Source organism: Monodelphis domestica, chromosome 2 (assembly GCF_027887165.1).
Source record: "Monodelphis domestica isolate mMonDom1 chromosome 2, mMonDom1.pri, whole genome shotgun sequence".
NCBI classification, from domain to species: Eukaryota; Metazoa; Chordata; class Mammalia; order Didelphimorphia; family Didelphidae; genus Monodelphis; species Monodelphis domestica.
The window spans coordinates 513,529,025-513,547,238 of NC_077228.1; the positions used below are offsets into that span (position 1 = coordinate 513,529,025).

General features: G+C 43.2%; 1 protein-coding gene across 1 annotated transcript in view; it reads left to right on the forward strand.

Annotated features, from left to right (window-relative positions):
- The window catches only part of SPECC1 (sperm antigen with calponin homology and coiled-coil domains 1), a 316,173-nt gene extending 309,185 nt beyond the window's left edge, over nt 1–6,988 (forward strand). The window contains 1 exon segment of the mRNA XM_056819663.1: nt 4,752–6,988. Coding sequence (XP_056675641.1) covers nt 4,752–4,841 — 90 coding nt within the window. The 3' untranslated portion in view covers nt 4,842–6,988.
- Nucleotides 6,989–18,214: the final 11,226 nt, after the last annotated feature.

Below are 18,214 nucleotides of genomic sequence, written 5' to 3' on the forward strand. Positions count from 1 at the left end.
GAAGGAAGGAAGGAAGGAAGGAAGGAGGAAGGAAGGAAGGAAGGGGAAAGAGGAAGGGGAAGGAAAGATGGAAGGATTGATCTTTCAAGTCCCTCCAAGTCTAGAACACTTTACCCTAATTTGTGATCACTAAGATCTCTTCTCTCTCTCATGTGCCATGAATTGAAGATGTTTTGATTATTTCTGTCTCACTGACTTAAGGCTAGGACTAGAGATGGCACCTGTGATGTCATTGGTTCAGGCAACTTCCTGGAGAGGAAGCTGCTTCTCTCAAAGCAGGTGGGTCCCTTCTCCACCACTTAGAGGATTGACCCCAAGCACTGAGATTCAGTCACTTTCCCAGGATCACAGCTGATTTGTGTCAAAGATGTGATTTAAACCCATGGCTTCCTAACTCTGAGGTTATCTCTGTCCATTAAGCCACCCTATCTCTCTTGAACTTATTAGGGAACCAGTATTGATAAACATGTGCAATTTAACCAAATTCTGATTGAGTGATGCTGCTGTGACTGTTCACTGGACTTCCCAGAGCTGCTAGTTGAGCTCTGTGTTGAAGGCAGGGAGTTTGGGGGGGATTTTCCATTTTCCTTCCCATTCTACAGAAGAGTTCTCTCTCTGTTAGGATATGAGTGGTATCAAAACCACCCCATTTATTCTGCTGCCTTGACTAGAAACAAACACTGTTTTTAATTGTCCAGTGGCTTTCCTTTCTTCCCCTCTTCCCCAATGCATGCTTTTTTTTTCAATTACTTGTAAAAAAAAAAACAGCTTAGCCTTTTTTAACCCCTTCCCTTCCATCTTAGAATTAAACACTGGTTCCAAGGCAAAAGAGTGGTAAGGACTAGGCAATAGGGATTAAGTGACTTGCCCAGGGTCACACAGCTAAGATGTGTCTGACGACCAGATTTGAACACAGCACTTTCTCTAGGCCTAGCTCTCAATCTACTGAGCCACCTAGCTACCCCCTAACATTCATTTCTAAACATTTTAATTTCCAAATTCTCTCCCTCCCTCCCTTTCCCCTCCCCTTTCAGTGAGAAGCAAGCAACTTGTTATAGATTATATGTGCAATCATGCAAAACTTATTTCCATATTAGTCATGTTGTGACAGGAAACACTAACCAAAAAAAACAATGAACATAAAAAATGAAGAAAGTAAAAAATAGTCTGCTTCAATCTGCATTCAGATTCCATTAACTTTTTTTTAAATCTGGGAACAGATAGCATTTTTTCATCATAAATTCTCTCAGAATTTTCTTGGATCATTGCATTGCTGAGAATAACTAAGCCATTCATCATGGTACAACGTCAGTTACTTTGCAGTGTTCTTCTGGGATCTGCTCACTTCACTTTGCATCCGTTCATGTCTTTCCAGATTTTTCTGAAACCATCCTACTTGTCATTTCTTAGAGCAGAATAATATTCCTACACAATTATATACCTTACCATGGTCATCCAGTCCACAGAGATGGGGTTCCCCTCAATTTCCAATTTTTTGCCCACCCACAAAAAGAGCTGCTAGAAACATTTTTGTACAGAGATCCTTTTCTGTTTTTCTTCTTCTTTTTTAATTCTCTTTAGGCTACAGACCTAGTAGTGATATTTCTAGGTCAAAGGGGTATGTACAGTTTTATAGCTCTTTGGGCACAGTTCCAAATTGTTCTTCAGAATGATGGATCAATTCACATCTCTACCAACCATACATTCATGTCCCAATTTTCCCACATTGCCTTCAAAATTTGTCATTTTTCTCTTCTTATAGGTGTGAAATGGCACCTCAGAGTTGTTTTAATTTGATTTTCTCTTATCAATAGTGATTTAGAGGGGGCAGTGAAGTAGCCTTAATGGACTTAAAGCCCAGACCTAGAGATGGGAGGTCCTGGATTCAAATCTAACACTTCTTAGCTCTGTGACCCCAGGCAAGTCATTTTTTTCTTTTCTTTTTTTCTTTTAATTTAAAATATATTTTATTTTCCCAATTATGTGTAATAATAATTTTCAACATACATTTTCCAAAATTATAGGATCCAATACCTTCTCCCTCCCTTACTTCCCTCCACCTACTCAGAGATGGTAAGCAATTTGATTTGGCCATAAATGTATTATCATGCAATTGGTCATTGTTGTAAGAGGGCACTCAGACAAAACACAAATCCCCAAATACTAGGCAAGTCACTTAACCCCCTTTGCCTAACTTTAACCACTCTTTTGCCTTGGAACCCTATGCACAGAATTGATTCTAAGATAGAAAATAAAAGTTTTTTAAAATAGTGATTTAGAGAATTTTTATATGACTATAGCTATAATTTTTATTTCTTCCTCTATAAACTGCCTGTTCATGTCTTTTGACCATTTGTCAATTGGAGAATGACTCAGATTCTTATAAATTTAACTCTGTTCTCTACATATTTGAGAAATGAGGTGCTTATCAGATAAACTTACTATAAAATTTCCCCCAGTTTTCTACTTTCCTTCTAATCTTAGTTGCATTGCTTTTGTTTGTGCAAAACCTTTTTAATTTAATATAATCAAAATTACCCATTTTAATATCCTATATTGCTCTCTACCTCTTGTTTGATCATAAATTCTTCCTTATTCAGTAGACCTGACAGTTAAACATTTTCATGTTCCTCTAATTTTTTTAGGGTATCACCCTTTATGTTGAAATGATGTACCCATTTTGACCGTATCTTGGTATATTGGTATGAGATGTTGGTGTACGCCTAGTTCATTACCAAATTGTTTTCCAGTTTTCCCAGCAGTTTTGGTCAAATAGTGAGTTCTTATCCCCAAAGCTTGGATCTTTGGGTTCATCAAACACAAGATTATTATGGTCATTTACTTGCTGCTTCTTGTGTAACTAATCTATTCCAATGATCACACCACTCCATCTCTTGGGCAGTACCAGACTATTTTCTTGATGACAGCTTTATAATACAGTTTGAGGTCGGGTCCTGCTGGCCACCTTCCTTCACATTCTTTTTTTTTTCATTCATTCCCTTGATGATCTTGAATGCATGATTTTTCTATTCGCCCATCAGCCTACCCAGCATCGGGCTTCAGTCTTCTAAAGAGACCAAGACTGTCCACTTACCATCTACACTCACTAACAGGACTTATTTTGTTTTTTCACCTACAGGGTCCTCTCTGCCTGGTTTGTGCTGCTCAGTTATCCCCATCCTGACCCCAAAGCCAACATCAGCCTATGGCTTATTTTTCCACATCTCCAGGGAACGGAGTCAGTCAAGTCTGTTGCAGACATTGTTTTAAAACAGTGGACAAATGATGCATTAATAGGGCCCCATTGGGCCCTCGCAGTGCCCAGTAACAGATACAGAGGGTTGTGTGGTTTTTGTTTAATATCTCACTCAGCACTCTGTTCCTGAATTGTTTGGCTTCAAGCTTCTTTCTTGCTATTCTTACATGCCATCTGAAGTCCAACACAGTTTTCCAGACCACTTTTGGACATTGCTAGCAGAAAAAGAGTTCGTTTCCCTTCTTTTCTTCCTCCATTCAATCAGTAATCATTTAAGTTCCTACTATGTGCCAAGCCCAGTGCAGGCACTAGAGGGACAAGTACAAAGAATGAAGCAATCCCTACTCACAAAGAATTTATGTTATAATGGGAGTGACCAAAAAAAAAAGTGTGTACACACACATATATAGTTGTATGTTGTATTCAATTACATGTGTGTGTGTGTGTGTGTGTGTGTGTGTGTGTGTGTGTGTGTGTGTGAAATGTATCTCCCTTGGAGATCCTTAAAAAATGAGGTTCTTGAGTTGGGTCTTGTAGGAAGAAAGGAATTCTATGAGGCAAAGATGAAGAGAAGGTATATTTCTCCTTGTCCTCCTCCTCCTCCTTCCTTCCTCTTCCTTCTCTTCCTCATTCTCATCCTCCTTTCTCTTCTTCTCCTCCTTCCTCCTCCTCCTCTCTTCCTCCTCCTCCTCATTCTCATCCTCCTTTCTCTTCTCCCTCCTTTTCTTCCTCCTTCTTCCTCCTCCTTCTCTTCTTCCTCCCTTTCCTCCTCCTCCTCATCTTTATCCTCCTTCTTCCACTCCTCCTCCCTCCTTCTTCCTCCTCCTCTCCTTCACCTCTACCTTCACCTTTTCTCTATCTAGTCTCTCAGAGGATAAAGATTCTTTCATTTTAGTTTCTGCTTCTCCAGAGCCTAGCACAGTGCCTGGTATATAGGAACTATTTAATGAGTGCTTGTTGGTTGACATCTTGCCATGGCACCATCCTAATCCTCCAGAGACCAAACACTCTCACTTTCTGACCTTGTCCTTGTACCCCCTGGCTGCTGGCAACTATCCCTTCCATATGAGCTAATAACAGATGAAGGCTGGATTGCAGTAACCAAAAGATGCCCATCTGTTTCACTTCTAAAATAGCCTAGCCCATCCTTAGTTAAAACAAAATGGTGGTCAATCATTGCTTCTCTGTTTTAATGATCAGCATGTCTAAATAAGGAGAGTAACATTTTTCATTCACTTTGTTGGGAGTTCTCAGGAACTCACTGACTGGCATCCACTTGAGTGGAAATCTGTTCTCCAGGAGCTGATATCACTGACTGAAGAATTCATAGGGAAGAGCATCTCGGAATTCCTGATCTTTGCTCACACAGAGCCCCTGTGATTCCTTTCCAGGAAGGAGGAAGCATGCCCTATGTTTACCATAAGCTCCCCACGTCTCAATCAGTATTCTTTTCCCTCCAGCTAGAAAGCTGACTCTCTCCTTGTCTCCAACATAGGAACTCAGTGAAATGCTGTACACAGACCGGCCTGACTGGCAGAGCGTGATGCAGTATGTGGCCCAGATCTACAAGTACTTTGAGACCTAAACCCTGTGGAAGAAGATGGAGGAGGAAGAGGAGGAGAGACAGAAGAAAAGGGAATGCCACAGAAGCACTTGACCACTTTACGGAGGAAACAAAAAGAAAAGAATTCTCCATCCTATTCCACCAGCCAGCCAAGGCTCCCAATTCTGAAGCAAGACTTATTGTGGTCCAGAATGAACTACAGAGAAAGTGAGATAGTGGCCAAATATGGAAACCCATCCAAGGCCTACCATAGGCATGCGTGCATGTGCGCGCGTGCACGCACACGCACACACACACACACACACACACACACACACACATATCAACCAAGGAGCTATGGCCACATCTAAGCCAGAGAAGGTTTTCTGTTCCATGAGAAGTGTCTAAAGGGAATAACTTTATTCTAGATATCAGAGTTCTCCTCTGGGACCAAGATGCATTCTAACTGAACAAGCCAAGCTCCACTTTCTAAATTCTACACTCCATACATGGTCTTTGGCCTGCTATCTGCAGAGATGACAGATGGTCCCCACGGCAGCCTGAAAGTTTTTTGTTCCATCAGTTCTCAGATTCGTACCCCATTCCCACAACCCCCCCCCCAAAATAAACACAATAATTTTTGGAAGGACCCTACGCTTTCCAACACTAAACTCTCTCCTTGGTTTCCACTCACCCTGCCCCTCACCCCCTCCAAAAATGCTGGAACATACTTTCTTTCACATAGGAAAGAGGCCCCCCAAGTTCCAGAGGCAGATGTGACAGGGCGTGGAAGCTCCCACCCTCCAGTGCCATGCTCAGATGTTGTGGATGGTATATTTTGGCCTCTGTATAGCTTGAGAAAATGGCATCCTTTCCATGGCAGATAAACAGACAGATGGGCTAACTGGCCATGTCCTTGGACAAGCCCCCTTGGAGGGAGTTTATCCCTCTATGGGAGAGCCTCTGGCCTCTCCTGATCACTGACCCTCTCCTAGGGCTGCTGCTGAGGTGGATAAACAGTTGTGGCCCTCTAATCAGACACACATGCCCCATACTGACCCACACACATACACACGCACGCACACACATGCACACTCACGTGTGGCCCCTTCTGTGGGCACAGCAGTGAAACAGAGGGGCACACACCATGAGTGTGAAGCTGCTCAGGTCTCCCTCCCTGATGGGTTTGTGCCTCCAGTGACCATGGACAGATAGCTAGCTCGTGGTTGTTTCCAAGGGAAACTGGGCCAGTTGCAACTGAACCCAAAATCCCAGCCAGACTCTAGAAATGTTATAATTTCCTAAAGTATCCCCCCTATCCTGGGCAAAATGAAACTGGGGGGGGGGAAGTGGGGTAAGGGGTTTATTGGGGGGGGGACAGAGCTGCTGGCTTCATTTCTATTAGAACTAAAGAAAGGAGCCACATTCTTTAGGTGGTTCCTCAGATGGAGTCAAGGCCTTCATCAAAGAGTCATTGCTGAAATGCTAGGAACTGGGGGCTCTTGGGAGATGTCGAGTGGCATGCTGGGAACGGCGCTGATTCCACTGAGAAATTCAGGAGGATGTGCGACTAGTAAAGACCAAGCTCGGGTGATGGTCAGTCTAAACGATGTTTCCCCCTCTTCCATTTGGTGTTTAGAGTGTTGACATGCCTGCCATCAGGGAAAGGGGAGGGGGCTGCTTTAGGGCTGACAGTGAGGTGCCCATGAAGCTCACGGTGTGGATTTGGGCCCCTATTAGCTATTTTATCCTGCGATTAGGAAGTTCTATTCTACTCGCCCCAGAGCTTTAACGACCAGCATTGCGACCTAGAAACAAAGCCACGCGCCCTCCATCCAACTACACTGACATGAAAGAGACCCCAGGATGCTGATCCCGTGGGAGGAAGAACTCCCCAGGATGCCGTCCTGTCGGGCTCGGGATGGATGTAGAAAACATAAGATAGCAGCCCAAGTGGGAATGGGGGGGGGGGCAGGAAGGGGAAGAGAGACTCCAGGGCACTGGGTGGCAGCTGCACGATGGTTTGGGAAGCCGGGGGAGAGGTCCCCTGACCTTGGAAAGGTAATTAGAGAAGTGTGCCTTCTGCTCACTTCCTAGTCTCACCAGTTTCACTGGTTAGCTAACCAATGTCAATTGCTGTCAAAGGAGTAAACACGCTCATCGAAATATAAATGTATTGAGTTTGAAAATGGCATCATCTTGTAAAATCATTTTAAAATGGTTGCATCCTCTTAAAGGTATGTGCCCCCCGGGGCCAGAAGCTGCTCAGGTCTCCAGCCTAGTTCCAAGCTCCTGCTTTCCCCTACGTGCATTTGGTCACAGAGGGATGAGGAAAGAGGGGATAATTCAGTCTAATCTCTCCATGCTGGTGGAAGATAACCAGAGTACATCTCCTCCTGACAGCCGGCCAATCACGTAGGGAGACAGGATACAAGACTGGAGAGCTCACTGGGCCGGGGGGTCAGATGACCTGAGTTCTGATCGTGGCTCTCTCTGGGGGCTCCCATTCCTCCTCCGAACCATGGCAGGGCTGAGCCCCCTTCCTCCACTTCTAGCTCTGTGTATGTACTAAAGAGAGCACAGTTTGGATCATCTTCCATAGAGACAGAAAAAAGAGGAATTGGAGACAATTCTGGCACCCGTGTCTGGTAACAATTATGACACAGTGCACCCTGTTTTTAGTGTGCTCTGACCAGATCTCCTTTCCTCCTTCCCCGATGCTTCTCGGTCCATGGCAGCCCCTAAGGATGGCCCCTCCCCTCCCCAGCTGCATCTTGGGCGATGCCATTTAGTCCCCTTTCACTGCTTCCCTAATCTACTGCCTCTGGTGTAGTGGAGGAAAATGCTCCAGATGGTGGATCGAGCTCTTCCCATTTCAATTTCATGTTGAAAGAATCATCAGAGACAGATTGGACTTGGAGTCAGGAGACCAGGAGACCCTTAGCGGTTGGGCAACCCCAGACAAGTCAGTTGTCCTCTACTCAGCCTCAGTTTCCTCCCCTCCATCAAATGGGGTAAAGATACTTGCCCCAGCTACCATGCAAAATTCCTCTGGAGTGAGGATTCTGAGCATTAGAAATTAGAGTTGTTTGGGGTTATTACCACCATCTCTCTCTCTCATGATCAGAAGGTCTTTTGTTCTCTCTTACATTTTCCATAATGGATCTGGCCAAGTCTCAAACTCTCCTCAAGAGGATGGGAAGTGAGTTCTAATCTAGACCTTCCTGATATGTTATTTGAATGAAGCACGTCTGTTGTGTAAAGTGTGATTGCTTATATAAGGAGAGTCTAGTTGGTGGAGTGGACTTTGAAAGCCAAGTTGATGTGAAACAAACAGTGCTAGGGAGTTACTGCAGGTTTTAGGGAAAAGGGGAAAATGGGCAGCATTTGGGAGGAGTCCAGACCTATGGTGTCATGGTGATTTGGGGAACCTAGCTAATGGAAATTCAAGCACTTCCACACCCCCACACACAACCTCCCACTGATAGGGCGGCTAGGTAGCAACGTAGAGAGCGTTCAGCCTAACTGAGTTCAAATCTGTCCTCAAACCCTAAATAGCTATGTGGCCTTGGGCAAGTCACTTAACCCTATTTGCCTCAGTTTCTTCATCTGTCAAAAGAGATGGAGAAGGAAATGGGCAAACTCTAGTATCATTGCCAAGATGTTGTCCCAAATGTTGTCTGAAATGGTCAGACGACTCAAAAATGCCTTGTTGCCTTTCTAGAGCAGAAAGAGCACTGGAACCCTAACCCTTGGTAAAATGAGGGACTGAATTAGTCAGTGTCCAAGATGCCATCCCGGCTCTCAGTCTATGATCTCGTAAGCTGAACAATGACTTTGGCAACTAAACATCTTCCCCTGTGTGCATTAGAGAGGGAAGAGGATAAGGACCGGAGGCGAATGGAGAAGCTGGCAATGAGGAAGTTACTTCTTTCTAGATCTCCTGAGTAATTTCCTAAAATTGGGTTGGACTTGATGACCTCTCTCTGGTCCCTTCCAGCTCCAAACCTACAATCTGGTTATTTCATTGGCATCAGGAATTCCTAAAAAGGAAAGAAACTCCTTCCATCAGTGCAGATGGAGACCTCCATCACTTACAGTCGTAGAGTTTCTTAGGATACCGAGGGGTTGAGTGATTTACCCAGATCACACAGCCACGGTGGGTCAGGGGGGAGTGAGCCTTGAATGCTGGTCATCCCTCTGGTAGAAACATAGACAGTCCTTTTTAACTTTTCACCCCCCTCTCGGAGAATTATCAAATGATCTCTTTTCTAGTTTGAGGGTACCTCACTGTTCCAAGGGATCATTACAGGCTACATTAAGTCTGTTGGTACAAGTCCTCCCAATCAGATCATTGAGTTCTTTGATGAGGAAGTCAGAGATGGCATGCCCCAAACTTAGCACAATCTGTTCCTGCTGGACCTTGATGTCATAATGCAAATATGTAATAACCTGCATTTTCACTCCAGTTCTCTTATTTACTACCTAGTGACCATTTCTTCATTTGGAAAACCAGGAGGTGGAATCAAATACCTTCTGAGTTCCCTTCAGTTTCCAGACCTACAATCCTATAAAATCACATCCCTCTTTGGGCCTCAGTTTCCTCATCTGTAAAACAAGAGTGTTAGCGTTCATGGGGTTCTGAGGTCCCTTCCCACCCTAGATCTCTGCTCCTGTGACTATGGGTTATTAAGATGAAATCCATAATCTTTAAACACTTACTCTTTGAAAAGCAATTGATGTTTTCAGCCTCAGCTACCTCCTCTTCAAAACTAGAGGAATTTTAAGGTCCATTCCAGGTTTGAGTCCTTATGATGAGGGTCCATTTGTCTGATACTGGTCGTCCCCACTTACCCCAGGATATTGGCGCCTCTCAGGCTCTTGCTCAGGAGGCAAAGGCCACTCAAATCTGTGGCATACCTGTCTAAAATGTGAGCCCTGGTGTTCAGGGTGGTGACACCAGCTTTAAGCGCAAAACCGGAGGAGAGAACAAGGATCTGTCTTCTTGGAGGCTGAGCCTTGTCCCTTCCTGACACACTGAAGAATGGATGCTTGTTTTAAGTCACAATTCTTGGACATCATTATGGGGTTTCCCATAGTAAGAGCTGAAGTTTATAGAGTACTTTGTGATTGGCACATCCTTATGGGTATCATCTCCCAATTTTGGGGAGGAAATGTTACTATGACCATTTTACAGATAAGAAAACTGAGGTTGAAAGAGTTCATGATACACCCAAATCCTGCTTCCAACAGTGTTCACTCTCTGTGTGTAACCTTGGCCAAATCACTTCCTCCTCTGTAAAAGACGGGTCGGGCCCAATGTTTCAGATCTCTGTCAGCTCCAAATCTACGACCTTTTGACTAATTCCTTTGCATCCTCATTATCTCCCCTGAGCATCTCCCATGGTACACTGAATATTAGCACATAATAGAACGGTTGGGGAGTCTGAATTCGAATCCTCATCAGGCAGAGCAAGAATCAAAGCCAGAAAATGCCACAAGTTACAAATAATTAAGCATTTTTAAGTGCCTCCCTGGGATACAAAGAAAGAAATGAACCAGTCTCTGCCTTCAAAAAAGCTTAGGTTCTAATATACATATATATGCCTAGACTTATGTATATATTGTCTCTGCCCTTCTATTTATGCACATGAGAAGAATGCAGTCTTGGGAGGGAGGATGCTAGGAACTGGATTAGGGAGGAGGGAAATGGAAAATGTTTCATGTAGAAGATGGTGCTTCGATGTATTTTTTTTTTAAACCCTCACCTTTCCTCTTAAATCAATACTGTGTATTGGTTCCAAGGCAGAAGAGCGATAAGGGCTAGGCAATGAGGGGCAAATGACTTGCCCAGGGTCACCCAGCTAGGAAGTGTCTGGGGCCACATTTGAACCCAGGACTTTGCAGGGTCTAGCTCTCAATCCATTAAGCCACCTAGTTTCCCCCTACAATACCCTTTCTAGCAAACCTGTGACACCTTGGAAGTTCCTAGAAGATCACAGATTCTGAGCTGGAAGAGATCTTAGTCGATCAAGTTCAACACCATCTTACAGTTGGGAAAGCCAAGGCTCAAGGGGATAAGTGACTTAGGATTCACTGGGTAAGGGGCAACTGGGTGGCTCAATGGATGGAGAGCCAAACCTAGAGCCCGGAGGTCCTGGGTTTAAGTGTAGCCTTCGACATTGCTTTAGTTGTGTGACCCTGAACAAGTCATTTAACTCCCATCGCCTAATCCTTACCACCCTTCCGCCTCGGAACCAATAAACTGTATTGATTCCCAGACGGAAGGGAAGGGATTTTAAAATAAAAATAAATCACATAACAAGAAGCAAAGCAGGCACACAAACTGTATTTTAGGGACCAGGGAACAATTTTCTCTCTCCTCTCTTGACCTGTGTGTGCGCACACTCTCGTTCTCACTGATCTGTTGCGAAAGGGACTTGGAAAGAGATGCATTTGTTCTCTTCTAGGATGTTTAGCCAAAGCAAGATGTGCAGGGCTGTCCCAGGGCAGCAATTAATACAAGATTATTAATAATAGTAATAAATCCCGAGATTAAAGAGATATGGTGGAAAATGAGGTCACTGACCAGACCCTGGACTCTGGGAATAGATTATATGAGTGAAAGAAAAGGCATGTGGGGGTGTGACAGATGAGGGGCAAACAAGTGGGGTCCAGGGGCTGGATCTTCCTGGAAGGGTTAGGTGGTTTCCTGTAAAGTGGTTGATTACACAGGATGTTGCGGGAGAAGGGGACGTCAGAAGTTCCTGGGTGTGGAAGATAAGTATTAAGGGAGCAAATAGAAACCAAGGGGGGGTCTCTATATGGCCTTTCCTCGCCCCTGGATTCTACCCATCACTACTCTGGTGATCAGGGCTTGGCACAGTGCCTGGCACATAGTAGGTGCTTATTCAATGTTTTTTGACTGATCGATTGATCCCCTTTTGAAGGGAACCCCTCCCTCCTCCCTTCCCCACATCAGAGAACACAGGATTTTCTGGGGGTGAGATTTTCAAGTCCTTTAAAAATGTATGAGCAAAGGGTGATTGGGAACAATCCAAACTGCATAAAACATGGTGACTTCCTTAGTTCTTGACATTTTCTTATTGTCCATCATAAGCAGGGCATAATGGGAAGGGGGCTGACTTTGGAATCAGAAAGACCTGGATTCAAATATCCCCTCTGATACCTATAGATGTGAGACATTGGATAAGTCATTTAACCCTCAGTTCCCCCATTAGAATTTAAATTCCTTGACAGCTTAGAAATTACATTTGTTAGGTTCCTTAATAACAGCCAAAATAAATAAACATAAAAAACATTTTACAATAACTTTATTTTATTGTCACAACAACTCTGGGAGGTAGGTGCTATTATTACTCCCATTTTATGGGTGAGAAAACTGAGGCTGAGAAATTTAGTGACTTGCCCAGCATCACCTGGCTAGTTATCCGAGGCCAGATTTGTACTTCAGTCTTCTTGATTCCAGGCCCAGAATCTCAGGCCATGAAGGCAGGAACTGTTTCTTTTTTAGTATTTATATCTTCATTTAGTGCAATACCTGGCACATAGTAGGTGCTTAATGAGTGCTTTTTAATTCATTCATTGATTCACCAGGCAATTCTCTAACACTATATTCCAATTTAATATAAATTCCTCAAGGGCAGAGACTTGTCTAATTTTGGCCTTTGTATCTCCAGAGCTAAGCACAGTGAGTGGCACACAGTAGCTTGCTTAATAAATACTTGTTAAATGATTAATAAATTACAGATGGATAACATATATATATATATATATATATATATATATATATATATATATATATATATATATATAGCTTTGGTGGATGGAGGTACCACATTGGAGTTCCTATGTGATGTTGGGTAAGTCACTTCCCCTCTGGGTCACCATTTCCTCCAGTGTGAAATGAGGGAGCTTGTATTATTATTATTAAAGAATTGGCCAAACTAGAATCATCCCCTTTTAGGAGACAAAAGTGAGACTGGGGAAGAAGAGAGTGCTAAATGTGGAGTGAGAGGATATAGGTTCAAACCCCCATCTCTGGGCCTCAGTTTCTTCATGTGTAAAATGCGATTTTTGACTTGATGACTTTAAGGTCTCTTTCAGCTCTAAATTTGTGATTCTGTGATCTCTGATCACTCCCTTTCCTCCAGGAATGGAAAGACTATGCCCAGTGCATTGATGATGTCTTAGTCTTTCAGTCTTGTCCCATTCGTCTAGCTTTTTGTAAAGGAAGCTAAGGGGGTGAGTGTATGTGGAGAGGGAGAGGGAGAGAGAGAGATTGAGAGATTAAGAGAGGGGGAGATTGAGAGAGATTAAGAGAGTGACTGAGAGGAGAGAGAGATTGAGAGATTGAGAGAGAGATTGAGAGAGAGACAGAGAGAGAGAGACAGAGACAGAGACAGAGACAGAGAGACAGAGAGATTGAGAGAGATTAAGAGAGTGATTGAGAGGAGAGAGAGAGAGACAGAGAGAGACAGAGAGAGAGAGAGACAGAGACAGAGAGACAGAGAGAGAGATTAAGAGAGGGGGGGAGATTGAGAGAGATTAAGAGAGTGATTGAGAGGAGAGAGAGATTGAGAGAGAGACAGAGAGAGAGACAGAGAGATTGAGAGATTGAGAGAGAGATTAAGAGAGTGATTGAGAGGAGAGAGAGAGATTGAGAGAGAGAGAGAGATATTGAGAGAGAGAGAGATTGAGAGAGGGAGAGAGAGATTATGAGCCAGAGAGAGAGAAAGAGAGAGAGATTGAGAAAGGGAGAGAGAGATTGAGAGAGGGAGAGAGAGATTGAGAGAGGGAGAGAGAGATTGAGAGAGGGAGAGAGAGATTGAGAGAGAGAGATTAAGAGAGTGAGAGGAGAGAGAGAGAGTGAGAGGAGAGAGAGATTGAGAGAGAGAGAGAGAGAGAGAGAGAGAGAGAGAGAGAGAGAGAGGAGAGAGAGAGAGAAAGAGAGAGAGAGAGATTGAGAGAGAGAGAGAGAGATTGAGAGAGAGAGAGAGAGAGAGAGAGAGAGAGAGAGAGAGAGAGAGAGAGAGAGGGAGGGAGGGAGGGAGGGAGGGAGGGAGGGAGGGAGGGAGAGCATTTCTAAAAATGAGTACCCAGAAGGAACAAATCTCCCCTCCTTGGGTATGCAACTATGATTCTATCCTGCCTTCCAGAGTCCCTCCCAAAATACCTTCACACAAGCACCTGCAGAACTAAGGATCACGATCACAGCAGCCTCAACCTATTGGCCATTTTCTGGAGGGTTTGATTAGACATGGGAAAAGAGAGAATGAAGACCTGGTCAAGGAAGCCTAAAGGCATTCGCCAAATTCAGGAAGAGTTAGTAGTTTGTCTTTTTTTAAGCATTCCAAAGTCTATCCTCATCAGGCAGCATGAGTGCCATTTGGGGACTGACCACAGAAGCTACGCCCCAGGAAAGAACTTCCAGATGGCATGCAGGGAAGAATCTACTCCACATGCTAACTAACACCTCTCATCGTTTGGGAAATGTATTTGTTTAAGGTATAAATTTGCCAGATTCCACTGGGTGTGGTGGGATATTTGCCTTCCTTGACTCAGGCTAGAGCTTGACCTAATGGCCCAATCACTGACATTATCCCGAGTAACTAACTAAATAATAACATCCATGCGTACAATTAAAATATCCGTGGTCTAGTTTCTCTAAAGAGCACACTAGAATGTATTAGGCATGGTCAAGGTTTGACCTGCTCACATAAACCAGTTTAAGTATTAACATGAAATTGTATGATAGAGAATATGTGTGAGAATTTCTAATAAATACGTTTTCTTTCTGAAGCCTTGGCGAATTCTGTGTGAGTTTGTTTAACCAAGTGCAACTAGGTAGGATAGTGGATTGAGCAATGGGCCTGAAGTCGGAAGACCTGAGTTCAAATTTGCCCTTAGAGGAACTGTGTGATCCTGGGCAAGTCACTTTACCCTGTTTGCCTCCAGAAAATGAGCCAAAGAAGGAAATGGCAAACCATTCTAGTACCTTTGCTAAGAAAATCTTCCAAATGGAGTCATAAAGAGTAGGGTATGACTGAAAGAATTGAACAACAAAAATGATCATTATTCAGATCAGTTTTCACCTTGACTGCAAACCAGATATACTTTAGACCCGGGTGTTCTGTATTTCTTGCTCAGTCATGAGTTCCCACAACATAGCTGTCTCTTGTGGGTATTTGAGAGGTAACCATGAGAGTAATTGTCATAGTCGTTGTCCTTGGGTAGAGGAAAGAATGATGAATTTGGAGTCTGCAGAGCTGGGTTCAAACCTTAACTTTCATACTTCTCACTGGCATTGGTAGAAGGAGTTCCCATGCTGGGAGTTCCTATGTGACCTTGGGTAAGACATTTCCCCTCCAGGTCACCATTTCCTCCAATGTGAAATGAAGGAGTTGTATTTCCAACCCTAAGATCCTGTATCCTTCCTAAGGAATTGGCCAAACTGGAATCATCCCCCAATGGGAGACAAAATGGGACAGCGGAGGGAGGGGGGAGTACTAAATGGCTCCACTAATTAACATTTCACTGCTCTAAATGAGCCTCAGGAGCCTTGGATGCCACTTGGTACAACATGAGCCTCAACAACCACTTTTTTCCAATTGATAACCATTTATTAAGCTCTATGTGCCAAGTACAATGCCAAACTCCAGGGATAAAAAAGAGACAAAAAAGACAGTCCTGCCCTCAAGAGGCTTACAATCCAATGGAGGAAGACAACAAGCAAAGACATGTATACAAAGCAAGTTATATACAGGATAAATAGCAACTAACAGAAGGCAGGCACTAGAATTAAAAGGGATTGGAAATTGCCTGTGGAAGTTGTTGGAACTTAAAAGAAACCAGAGAAAATGCTTATCCTTGAAGGGAGCAGAAGGAAACCAGTCTGGACTGCCGAAAGGAAATAGTGAGAGCACTTAGTGTAGACAACAAGAAACTTAATGACCTGAGAAAGTACTACAGAATTATCTTCAGAGAGGAGAAAACAAGAGTCAATGAGCCAAGAAATGGCTTTTAAACAAGTGACCCTGAAAATGTCAACAATCATTTTCCATTCAGCCCTTACTCAAAGACTTCCATGGAGGGAGGAAGCTCATCCCTTCCAAGGCAGTCCACTCTATTTCTGGAAGGCTCTCACTATTAGAAAGTTTTTCTTCCAAATAACTGCTTGAATACATGGGTCGATGGTGGATATGATTGGGGATGTAGACTCTAAACGATCACCCCAGTGCAAATATCAACAATATGGAAATAGGTCTTGATCAATGACACACCTAAAGCCCAGTAGCATTGCTTGTTGGCTATGGGAGGGAGGGTGGGAGGAGGGGAAGGGAAGAACATGAATCATGGAACCATGGAAAAATATTCTAAATTAAATAAATAAAATTAAAAAAAGAAAGTTTTTCTTATTATTGAGCCTAAATCTACTTCTTAAATGTAACCCCATCCATTATACTTAGTTGAAGGTTCATCTCACGTCTATAAGATTATTATTCAAATTCTTTTTTTAAAAAACCTTTACCTTCTGTCTTAGCATCAATGCTGTGTATTGGTTCCAAGATAGAAGAACAGTAATTGCTAGGTAATGGGGGTTAAATGACTTGCCCAGGGTCACACAGCTAGGAAGTGTCTGAGGCCAGATTTGAACCCAGGACCTCCCTTCTCTAGGCTTGGTACAACATGAGCCTCAACAACCACTTTTTTTCAATTGATAACCATTTATTAAGCTCTATGTGCCAAGTACAATGCCAAACTCCAGGGATAAAAAAGAGACAAAAAAGACAGTCCTGCCCTCAAGAGGCTTACAATCCAATGGAAGAAGATCCACTGAGCCACTTAGCTGTCCCCAAACTTCCAGATTCTTAAAGAGGCCAATTTCCCACCCTCCCCTGGAGAATCCTCTTCTTCAAACTAACCATTCTTCCTCCCAGTCTCTCTATGGCATCACCATATTTCCCAGGGGGTCTTGATCTGGAGTCCATGGACCCCCAAAGGGATTATGACTAGATTCCAATGGGTCCGTGAACTTAGATAGGGAATAATTACATCTTTCAATACAATTGACTTTCTTTGTGATCATCTTTATTTTGTCTTATTTTATGTGTTTCAAAACATTACCCTTTGTGTTGCTACATACCTACAAAAGAAAAATCATACAACACAGAAAGATTTGGCTTTGCCACTTGGGAAAGTACCCCCATTTCTTAATCTCCTGCCCAAAATATGACATTTGGAATGGATAATAGCCTAGCTATGGTCTGGCTAGGGTGGATAGAGGGCAAAGGGACTATTTCTCACCATCAAAAGGAGGAGGCTGTTCATCACTGCATGGATGACATGCAACCTACCACAGGACTGTCCTGAGGATCAGAGGAGACAAAGGATAGATAGAAAGACTCATAAAATGATATGGTGCAATATACTAGAGGACTAGTCATAATTCCACAGTCCTAGAGCTAGAAGGGAAGTTAGTGGTCATCTAGTCCAATCCCCTGTTTTACAGATGAGGAAACTGAGATCTCAGGGCATTAGATGCCTTGTAGTGATGCCTTGCCCTCAACTATATCTAGAATCATAGACCTAGACCTTGAAGGAAGCTTAGAGATCATCTAGTCCAATCCTCTATTTTGCAGATGAGAAATGCAACTGCAGAGCAGAGGCAGGATTTGAACCCAGGTCCCCTGACATCTAGTATACCATGCTACCTCAAAAATTAGTGACCACATCCCATAGATTCTTTGTTATCATTTTTAATAACAATAATACCTCCTCAGTCTACTAAGAAGATGCATATTACTTATTAGTGGCAACTTGAGAGTTAAAGCCATTTTCTGGCTGTGCCAAAGCCTTTCAGTAACTGTTATTTCTTATGGAAGAAATAACTCTTATATTTTAGCATTTAATTTTAATTTTTTCCTCAATTACATGTAAACAAAATTTTAAAATATTTTTATTTTGAGTGCCATTTTCTCTTTCTCTTTTCCTCTTTCCCCTGATCCTTCTTTGTTTTTTTTAAACCTTGATCGTCTGTCTGTGTATTGGTTCCAAGGGAGAAGAGTGGTAAGGGCTAGGCAATGGGGGTAAAGTGACTTGCCCAGGGTCACACAACTAGGAAGTGTCTCAGGCCAAATTTGAACCTAGGATCTCCCATCTCTAGGCCCAACTCTCAATCCACTGAGCCACCCATTTGCCCCCTTCCTGATCCTTCCTTGAAAAGGCAGGCAATTTGATATATATCTTATGTGTGTAGTCATACAAAATATTTCTATATTAGCTACATTGCAAAAGAAAAAAGTAGACCAAAAAACCCTCCAAGAATAATAAAGAAAATCTAAAAGTCTGCTTCAATCTCCACTCAGTCACCATCAGTTCTTTGTCTGGAGGTG